We start from the raw sequence: 10,697 nt of genomic DNA, 5'->3' as shown, positions 1-10,697 counted from the left end.
GCCCAGCCACCTCTTGCTCCGAGCGTATATATGTGCGTAGCGAAAAGGACTTGTGATTCCTTGAAAGTAAAGAGAACTTGGAGCTCCTTGGAGATTCGAAGATATGGCATGGTAGTTTTATCATCTCTGTCTTCATCTTTGTCTTCATTGCGCTTTCTGCTGCCTCAGAAAAGATCTCTTGTCTCCTCCACCGGCCGCGTGTGCGCCAAGCTCGAGGACACGCTGCTGACTTCGTTAGGGGGTGTTACGGCAGCGCAGAGAAGCGAAAAGATGATAGAGAAGGTGTCTTTCTTACTAGCTCACTGAAGGACGCTACTAAAGCAAAACTGGTAAAGTCTTTTACTTTCTTGCCTTCTCCTGCTTTGTTCCGACCCCCTTTTATCCTCGCTTGCGTCCCGTCAGCACACTCCCTCGTCCAAGCATCAACCTCTCCGAGTGTTTGCCTGTCTGTCTGTCTTCCCGCCCTTGGGTTGCGTGGCTCTAATCGTTCGTTCTTTATGGATGGCCTTCACTTCCGCAACTTTGCAGCTCTTGTTGGGAGTACTTGTCTTTTCTCTTACGTCCATTTACCTCTCTCACACACTGGAGAAATTCTCTAGAGTCACTATGCTTTAGGAGGGGAAAGATGAGGAGGCACCGGCGGGACTGAGAGAGTCATCAGTACGTCACCCGGGGAACAGAAGTCTCGTTCTTTTTCTGCCACATCAGGACATAGTTGTCTTCATCATTTGTCAATCTCTGTGCTGTTTTACCTGTTCGCCTCTCTCGGTTTTCCTTGCTTTCGTAGCTCTGCTCGATTCTTTCTTAAGTAAAAGTCCCCGCGCTGTCAGCTCCATCCTACCGCCACCCGTCGCCCGCCCACTTTTGTTCTTCTGCACACGCGTTGGACTTGACTTTTTCTCTTGAGAAAAATCCCATGAAGTAACATCATGTTAGTTCCACTCCGTCCCGTACGTCTTCTCATCTTTCTTTCATCTCTTGTTGGAGACGACACCTCATTTCTTGCTTCTTCTCTTCGGGCACCGACCCCTGTTGCATCCATCCCACCTCCCCCGAATCTCCCTCCTCCGGGACGTCTATCTTCTTCTTCTTCATCTTCTTCTTCTCCTTCTTCGTCTTCTTCACCCCCACGTCCTGCGTCGTCTCCTCTCTGTTCTTCTTCGTCTGTTGCTGGGGGACCTCCTTCACCTCTTCAACCGTCGTCATCGGTACTTCAAAGTGACACTAGTAGAAGACCATACAGTAAGAACTCTCAGGAGGAGTCGACTTTGTTGCCTCCTCTCTCTTCTTCTTCTCATAAAGGCAACAGTCTCCATGTAACTACACAACACGCAGAGCATTCTGTTTCTTCTCATAGAGAAGAGAAAGATGGAAACACATCGCCGCCGGCGCCAGAAAGAAAGACTCCATCTAACTCTTCCTCGGTTTTCTCCATCTCAACACACACCCGGGCATCCTCTCCCCAAATTACCCGTCCTTCTTCTCATCTTCAACAAGAAGGAAGCTTTCTCCAGTTAGAGAAACCCCGACATGTGGCGAGTTTATCTACGCAACAGCCTGTATCCGCTCATTCATCTGCTCGCACGAATGAGTTCACACCTTCACCTCGCCTATCTCAAACAGGACACCTGAAGCCCCATTCTCCCCCTCCTTCCTCTTTGTCGGGCGAAAGTTCCTTCTCAGGTTCATCTCCGTTTTCTTTGTTCTTTTCAACTTCGAACAAGGGAGTTCTTCAGCAAGAGAAGGATTACATTGCTCACTACTACTTATCAGGAGGCAGTCCGGCTTCTCTTCTCTCACCTCTCCTTCTTTCTCGTCGTGTATCCATCGACACCCCCTCTACAGAGCTGTCTCGAAAGCAGCACCCTCCTCACTCTTTCCTCTCTTCCATACATCATGCGACTTTGCATACAGCAAGTGACCCCGATGCGGGATGGGCTGTTAAGCTCGATCTTCACATGCGACCAGATTCACCGGATCCACCGTCTTCTTTCTTCTCTCTCCATAGGAGACCAAAGAAAGGAGAAGTTTCTTCACAGGGGACTTCTCATGAAAAGACGAGTGAGGCAACCCGGATAGACACCAGCCTTACTAAGAGTACGGAAGAAGGAGCTCCTCGTCATTCCGCTGCTGAAGAGGGGGATGGTCTCGAGTCTCACGAAAAAGATGACTCCCTCTGTTCTTCGCCACCGATAGCTACAGCCCCCGCAGCTATACTTGAGTTAAGACAACGACAAGAAGAAGGGAGATGTATCAGGTCGAGTATGAAACACACCATGGAGGACCAGGAAGGACTTCTCGAAGGAGGTCTTTGCTCTGAAGTGAAGGGACAAACACAAGAGAGAAAGAACACCACGTCGGGAGAGACGACGATTCTCCCTCAAAGACAAGGTTTAGAGAATGAAAAGGTGTATTCGGTTGTCTTTACAGATCCATCCGATCAACTCTGGGACGAAGATATTGCTATATGTTTTCACTGGATGAGAAATAAGGAAGAAGAACGAGACAAGCAAGAAACACTTCAAAGAGATAAAGAACAAGTTCTCTCAACTGTCTTATCTTCTGAACTCACAGGTTCTAGGTTTTCTCTCTCTCCCCCCTCGTCCACGTTGTTTCCTATGTCGACCAACCCTGGTTCATCATCCTTCTCCTCTTCCTCCTCCTCCTCCTTATTTTCATCTTCTACCGATTCAACGCCATCGTCAGCTTCATCTAGTTCAACAGAGGCAAGTGAGCAAGAAGAAAACACTAAGAGTAACCCTGTGAAACAGCCATCTATCTTGAGAAGTTCTCTTTCTTCTTCTGCTTCAAGTGATCTCGTGGATGGAGAGAAGGATGAGAAGAAAGCACCTCTTCCGACGGCGACCTCTCTCCCTTCATCCCCCATGATCTCGTCACTCTTAGTAGCTTCAGGCCATATACCAGACGCGTGTATTTTAGGTCGTATGAAGAATGATTCAAGACGAGGGGCTTCTTCCAGAAAACAAGAGACAGGAGACATGTCTACGACTTCATCGAGAGCATCGTCACTATGTATCAAACCGCGTGTCTTCATACACATGACGAGATCAGATGCAAGAGACAGCTCTGCAGGGGTTCCGCATGAAACCTTTCTTGGAGAAGAAGTCCGTTCATCTATAAAAGGGGGTGAAGGTATAGAACACAACTCAGGAACGAGACAAGGCGTGGTAAGGAGGGAAGATGAAGAACGAAAGAAGATGACGCCGGATAGAGAAAATGAAGAGAGGAAGAAGAGAGATGTCAAGACTTTCTGGAGAGTTGCAGGGGAAGGACATAGTCAAGATCTTGCTCTTCTCCCATCGATTCATGCACGTCCAACAGAAATGTCTCTAGATGATAGATACGATGTTCATCTTCTTCTACCTCTCCGATTCGGCTTTCCTTCTACAGAAGACACAGAGAAGAAAAGCAACGCTAACGGAGACGGCCAGCCACCTCTTGAGGCGACACAGTGGGCTCTCTCCCCCAAGGATGCTGAAAAGAATAAGGGTCATCGTCGTGTAGCTAACCATGAGAAGATGGAGATGCCTGACAAGGAGAAGATCTTTGTTTCTTTCCACGATGGTCTCAGAGGCCCGGGGGACGTCTTAATGAAAACTGAGAGAATGAAAAGAAGAAGACAGGGGGGAGAGGTCAAACTTGCGGAGAATACAGATGGGAAAAGCAGCCGTTCTATAGAGAAGACAAGCCAAATAGAAGACTCGTCGCATGCATCGTCGACAAGACAGCTCTTCAAAAGTCTTAGATCATCGCTCCTGATCGCCAAGTCGATTGTCTCTGGAGGTTGTGAAGGGCGTTTTCAAAACCAAGCTCTTGCGTGGCTGCCTCTTCGTCCATTCCTTGGCGATGAGACAGACTCGCCAGCCATTTCTCGAGAGGAGATACGGGGTAGGAATGGATTTCTTGGCCCTGTCTCGACAACGAGGCGAGCAGAAGAAGAAACAAGTTCTCCTGGTGGGAGTATCCCTGGAGTTGTCTATCCTGAGGAAGATACTGTGAAGTCCTTCAGAGAGAAAGGCATGCAACATGAGAAGGAAGATAGTTCTGCATCATCCCCGCCTGGTCAGCATAGGACAACGGAGAACATGGTAGGAGGGGACGAAAGAGCTACACTAGAGGGAGGTCATCATGAAAGGAAAGAGGAATTCATTGATGCTGTGCTTCCATTATCACTGAGTGTACACGGAGAGAATCTTCCTCTTGATATTGCTCTGTGTATGTACAGTAGTAAGCTGGATGTACACCCGATGACTCTTGCTCATCTCCATCTAGGTACACCTTCCTCTCCGTCTATGGGTTCAACAAATACATCAGACGCTGTCCCTGCTGTCACCAGTGACAACTTTTTGGAGATTTCTACAGATGAGATTTCTCAACTTGGAAAGAAGAAAGAAGAAAAAGAGCCGCCTAAACAGAGCGAGATATCTACTACCGATCATGAAGTCGAAAGAGACCAGCCAGAAGCGTTATGGAGTCGTGTAGCCAACATGTCTTTTTGGAAGGGCATGCGTGATGTAGGTCGGTGGCTATCAACTGAGAAAGCAGATGAGTCTTCCAGTCTTCTTAGGAGACTTCAACTGTTCTTACGAAGACCTCCAACATTGCAGGAATTCCATTCGACAGAAGAGAAGAGAGAACAACAGCAGGCCTCTTTGTCTCTAAGTCATCATGACGCAGTGATCGACGGAAGAAGAAAAGGAGAGGAAGTAACAAATGATGCAAGGAAAGAATGGCTAGAGAAAGGCAAGATCTCCTCAGAGAGGGGTCATACCAACGAACAAGGAAGAGCTTCCTCCGGATTCGTTACGCCTCGAGAAGAGAGCAGCCATTTTGACGAGACTTCTTTGAATGGACTCAAGGCAAAGGAGACGCCTCTAGTTGTAACTGTGGGGAGAGGTGAACAAAGGGGAGAAAGAGAAGAAGGAGAAGATGACGGAAGAACAAGCGAAAAAGACAGAAGCCATACCGGTGATAGAGTAGACATGGGAACGTCCTCATCGTTAGGAGATACTTGGCTGGTGTATGTACCGTTTGCTGTTATGTTAGGGGCAGCTGCAGGTTACATAGCCACTCTTCACTGGCAGGCTCACATCAAGATGAAAGAAGCAAGAGAAAAGAGTCTCTGTCTTGGCCCTTGTTGTGCGGGTGAGTGAAAAGACACAAGAACAGAGAAGAGCAAAGAGAAAGTTCTCATATTCTGAAAACGATAGTCATAAGCGCTGATCTGTCGACTCTCCCGCTTATTCTTTGTAGAGAAGGATAGTCTTCTTCTTTCATCAGCTCTCTGTCCCTGAAAGGAAAAGCGAAGCCTGTTGTCGAATGAATGCTCTGCTTGAAAGATCTGTATATGTGAAGAGAGAACTTGCAAATAGAGATGAGTAGAAGTCCAAGTTCATCTCCTCGGTCTGGAAGTGTACAGCCGTCTCTCCTTTACAGCTGTAGTGTCGGCGTGATCTCTCTAGATAGGTAGATAGATTGGAAACAGATAGGTAGCTAGACAGGGGTATGCTGATGCCGGGGTGCTGAGTAGATCGTTTGTTCCGCAGTGTACTTTTAACTTCTGCTGGCGGGTGCTTTTAGAGTGGGGGAAAGAGAAACAAAGAAGAACAATAGGGCTCTCCAGGAGGCCATTCTTCTTATCAACACATGTAGAGAGCCCTGACGTGATTACCGTGGACAGCAGCTAGTACTGTGTTCTTTTTTTTTCCCATGAACCTAAGAAGGGATACTATAGTCTTCGCGGGAAAGCACATTATAAGCGCAACGTGTCCCCCTCCGAGTGAGAAGCAGCGGTTCATATCCTGGAACGCAGCCACACCGTGTCTGTCGAAGTTCGAAGTATACGCCGGGGTGTAGATGTTGTCCTTACAGACATATATATACTCATACGTTCTATTGAATATATGACAGGCAAGAGCTTTCTGCAATCCTCTTAAGGTTCCACCTTGTTCCCCTTATGAGATTTAGAGTACACCGGAAATTGCAAACGCCTATCGGATCTAACAGTACCGATCTCGAGTGACATACATCTCTATAGTCGGGCTGGGCGTGGTAGTTACTACATTGCTGCCGCTATGAATAGTCCATTCCGGTCCTTCCTTCTCCTCCTCCTCCATCTCGCTCGAGCAGGTGGAGGACGGTGACTGCTACTGCTACCATCACTATGCCTCGTAATCTGTTTGAACTGTTGATGTATTGCGGACCATTGCTGCAGAAACTCCTTCAAGTCTATTAGCTCTTCGGTCATCTCTTCGAGATCCGTCACTATTATCGTCCTCTTTATCTGCACCGGCATCGCTGTCATCTTCAGAAGCAGCTTATCTTTCATCTTCTTCACTTGGTTCTTCTACTCGCTCTAGTAGGGCGTCAGGAAGAAAGAGCGAACATAGCCGGGGCAAGAGATCATCTTCACGAACTTCCCTAGGTAGCAGTAACTACTCACGGAAAGATCGTCGCCCTCATTCACAAGTCCACCAATATTCGAGACGCCCAACGCATGCGGTCAATTCTGCTGGAGATGCCGCCGCGATGGCAGCTGCTGCTGGGTTAACTCCGAGTCAAGTTGTCTATGAGACTTTCTGGGGGAGCAGCGATGATGGAGGGATCGCAGACTTTGAGTGTCATTTCATCCAAGACGATAGAACATTGAGAAGATCTAGGAATGGAGGGGGTGGTACTGCTGGGTGGCCAATCTCGTATTGATGATCTTCACTCATTCCGAATTTCTCAGGTGTACGTACAAATAGATGGGCTCAGACGTCTTCTCATATATATCTATATATATCTATATGTATGTATGAGGATATGTATGTGCATACACGGCATTGGTATACACATGTATATGTTGGTGGCCATGTATCAAGGGGGCGTATCTGAGCGTCGTTGTACATCCGTGAAGTTTTTTGGGAACATTGTCTCTCCAGAGCTCTCTTATAGTGTAAGCGAGCGCTTTCATTCAGGGTGTCAATTGCTGCAGTATTGCCAAGAATAAATACGAGCTGACTAAGCTGACTGATACGTTGTGATCAAACATCTCAGAACAGACTGAGTGAAATGTTTGCAACGGGTACTTCACTAAGTGTGTTCGGATACAGGTCTTTTCGTGGGTGAGCCGGGTGCAGTCGCAGTGACCGCAAAACCAGACAGCCTCATCATTTGGCGGCGATTTCCGCCGAGAGGCAAAGAGAGCGGTAGGATAGAATATCTTGAAAGTCTTCTTCTTGCTCGAATCAAATCCGTTGTGAGATTTCATCTATCCATGGCTAGGTAGTCTGAATCGTCGGAGAAAAGATTTGAGAGGAACGGCTGCACGAAGAATCTCTATCTTTCTTTTTTCGGGATGAATGAACAGAACCGAACTTCTTCGATGTCTACTTACGTGCCCCTGTGAGTTTTGGTTTCAATTGCGTGATGAGAAAGCGGAGTGTCGCTTTTGCGCAGACGCGCCAGTGAAAAGAATGTGCCTCCTCGATGCTTCACGTCTTCTGTACGCAAAATTCTGTGCGAGGGTGCGGCGGGGAGGAGACGTTGCCCGGTTTTCATTGAGAGATTTCTGGAAAAGGTGGCAAGGTGCGCTGTTTTCTTTGTCGTCGGAGCGAGTACGTTCGTCTCTTTCTGCTTATTACAAGAAAGGTACGAGAGGTTGTTCAGTGGATTGTCTAATTAGGTAATACTACCAGCTGCCGGAGCGTACCGATGCCTGTCGGAACACCTCTCATCTCAAGGCTTTGGTGATGCTCGTCTCTGCTGGTTTCTCACCTGCGGAGTTACAAATGTTCTCGACGAAGTCGCCATTCCAAGTAATCCCCTCCGGCGATGCGATGCTACAGTGTCAGGACCCGTCTGGCGACGGGCGATACAAAGAAAGCCCTCCTCTCAGTCTTCTTAGCATAATGCTCCAGGCTAGGCGGGTGTTAGCCAGCACGTTACTATCTTGTGTGCACCCTCTGGGGAGGGGAGCGGACTTAAATGGGGCTGATGGGTCCGGACGCCACTGCTCTCAAAGCTTACGACTACGGAAAAGACAGGATTAGCGAACCCCATCCGAATATGATCTTACACTGACTCTGGATGGGTGCGTGTCCCTGTTCCAGAAAGTTCTCGGCACGTTCTCCTCCTAGGATACCGCTAGGGTGTCGCACCGTCTCAGTAGCTTTACTCGGCAGCAGCCGTTCTTCTGCGAAGTGCAACCCGTCGATGCCTGGCGCGTATTCCTCGGCTTCGTGCGGTGTGCCGCTGTGTGTGTGCTGGAGAACTCGAAACGACGTGCCGTCATACAAGCGCCTACGGCTCCGAAGCCAAGACAGCAAGCTGTCCAAGGCGGCGCCGCACAACCGCGGAGACAATTATCGAAGGCCTGGCGCCTGTTCACCCATTTCCGGGTGACTACTTGAGAGTGCCGTCCCTGGATAGGGACGCGTTTGAAGAGGGAGGTCAGTCATCGTGCGTGCGTTCTTGGGTCTAGAGATGGCCGAGAAGAAGATAAACCAACTTGCCGCTCACACACGCCCAGGAGCCTCTTCGATGGCTTTGATTTGTGTGCCGTCAACTGTATCAGCAATTGGTGGCACCCTTTTAAGCTTCGCTAGTGCCATGAATTGCTGGGAGGGCACACTTAACCGAACGGTTCACTTAATAACTGTAATGCACGGACACCTTCGGAGCTCCATGTTCGCATTCAACAGTCTTTGAGTCCGTCGTACACAGGAAGAGAAGAGAAGAACGAGAGAAGAGAGAGAAGGGAAAAAGTAAACCAGGAATCTTTCTTCTGAGTTTGGGGGTCGGACAAGGAAGTTAAGAGAGCTTGCTCTGGACTGGTCCGGTTAAGTTTCCTGGGAGGCCGGACTCCAGGAGAACGCTTGACGGACAGGACTGACGGGAAGTGAGAGTTCGAATACAGGAAATGAAAGGAAATCAGACCAGGTGTTGTCCCGCAATCCTTTCCGTTCCGAGGAAAGGTTGTTGTGAGCAAACGGGGAGTGTGCGTGTGTGGGTCGTTCATGAGGTGTGGAGTAGTGAACGTGCTCAAAACTCTCACCTTGAAATTCCCTGGAACTTTCTCGTATATTGGGTTACCAAAAGCACTCACTGATCGACGTCCGACTCCCTCTCCGACGAGAGTTTCTCGGAGAGATAGTTCTACCGGAAACCTGACTGGTGTTGGAGTTTCCAGCCTTGAGTCTGGCCTTCGCTCCTAACGGCTCTGACGATCCGGGTCGCTCAACGCATCCACAACAGCTGCAGAGTGCCGATCACCCTTTTTACCTGCATCTGTCAGGTAGTTCGACGGCTAGTCCGCACCAGAAAGACTAATCTGGGATGAAGGTTCCATCAGCCCTCTTCTCTGCTCTGGGGTCAAACCCAGTGAAGAAGGGCGAGTCTTGAGAACCGTGACAATGGTGCACCACGCAAGTAACAGTGCAGCTGCTTGACTGCCCACACAACCGACAGTAACTCCTTATCACGAACAGGGTAAACGGTTTCCTGTCTGGTCAAGGCACGAGAAAGAAATGCGACTGGCTTTTCTCGGCCATTGTGCTCCTGCGCAAGAACTGCCCCCAAGGGGGCATCGGACGCATCTGTGTACAGAATGGACACTTTCTGAAAATCTGGAAGAGCCAAGACCGCCGGACAGCACAATCGTTTTTCTAGCCGCTCCACAGTTTCGTGTTGCTTCTGTCCCCAAGTAAACGGCACGTCCTTAAGAAGCAGGAGGGTAAGCGGTAATGCTATCGATGCGAATGATTTTATTGTTAATTGAATAATGTTTAAAAATAAATTAAACTTGGGCACAAACATCTTGTAGTATGACGCCAAACCATAGACCCGTTTCAGTTCCTGCTTCTCTGCTATAGGCATTAGCTTCGACTTTCTTGTGGTCCGGCGAGAGACCACCGGCGGATTACACGAAACCAAGAAACAGCACTGATTCCCGGTGAAATTCACACTTGCATACAGCTTGAATCTCCGTAAACGTTCGAGAACTTTTCGTAAGTGCTATCCATGCTCTGCGGCTGTCTTGGTAAACACAAATATGTCGTCTAGGTATACTACTACAGTTTAATCCAGAAGATCCCGCAACACTTCGTGCATCACGGACCGAACACTTGGCGCGTTCGCCAAACCCAAAGGCATCACATTCCATTCAAACAGGCCGTAGCGAGTACCGAACGCTGTCTTCGGCTTGTCCTTCTCCTCAATCCCAATCTGGTGGTGGCCCGTGCCTGTCGCCGGGGAAACTGCTGCCATCTCGAAAAGTTTTGGTTGCCGGGCCGAGGTCTGATGGTGCGACGCGCCTGCTCCTCTCTGCGATGTTGTGCCGTGATTGCAAATCTGTCGCTGATGTCCATCGGTTCCTCGAACCCGTTCGTTACTCCAGCTTCTTTCGAACGAGGCAGAACCGGAGTTGCCATTTCATTTTGTTGGTGGGAGCTACCCAGCCGCTCTAGCATTTTGAATATATCCTGCAGTGACGCATCCTCCACTGCAATAAGGGCGTCCCTAGTACGTTTGTCGATCCCATTGAAAAAGAAGAATCGCTTTGTGACATCGTCGACACTCGTCGCCCGTAGCACCAGCTTCTCGAAAGCGTTGATGTACTCCCGCGCTTGTCCAGGCGTCATCTTCAACTGGGATAGCTCTCGAAGAATGTAGTGATTCTTGGCGTCCAGAGACTA

At 48.9% G+C, this 10,697-nt stretch overlaps 2 protein-coding genes across 2 annotated transcripts; one reads left to right on the top strand and one right to left on the bottom strand.

The window, feature by feature from the left end:
* Positions 1 to 88: 88 nt before the first annotated feature.
* Positions 89 to 7,620, top strand: CSUI_008672 (uncharacterized protein). Its single transcript, XM_068068799.1, has 3 exons — positions 89 to 329; positions 788 to 5,166; positions 6,236 to 7,620. The coding sequence occupies exons 2-3, from the start codon at positions 930 to 932 to the stop codon at positions 6,721 to 6,723; spliced, it is 4,725 nt and encodes a 1,574-aa protein (XP_067919226.1). The 5' UTR covers positions 89 to 329; positions 788 to 929; the 3' UTR covers positions 6,724 to 7,620.
* A 1,974-nt stretch (positions 7,621 to 9,594) lies between these two features.
* CSUI_008671 (uncharacterized protein) lies at positions 9,595 to 10,662 on the bottom strand. The gene has a single exon (XM_068068798.1). It carries the CDS (start codon positions 10,641 to 10,643, stop codon positions 10,155 to 10,157), a length of 489 nt encoding a protein of 162 aa, XP_067919225.1. The 5' UTR covers positions 10,644 to 10,662; the 3' UTR covers positions 9,595 to 10,154.
* Between the last annotated feature and the right edge of the window lie 35 nt (positions 10,663 to 10,697).

This window comes from Cystoisospora suis (genome assembly GCF_002600585.1).
Source record: "Cystoisospora suis strain Wien I chromosome Unknown contig_4919, whole genome shotgun sequence".
Classification (NCBI taxonomy): domain Eukaryota; phylum Apicomplexa; class Conoidasida; order Eucoccidiorida; family Sarcocystidae; genus Cystoisospora; species Cystoisospora suis.
The sequence above is the reverse complement of the archived record's forward strand: the minus strand, read 5'-3'. Positions and strand labels throughout refer to the sequence as shown.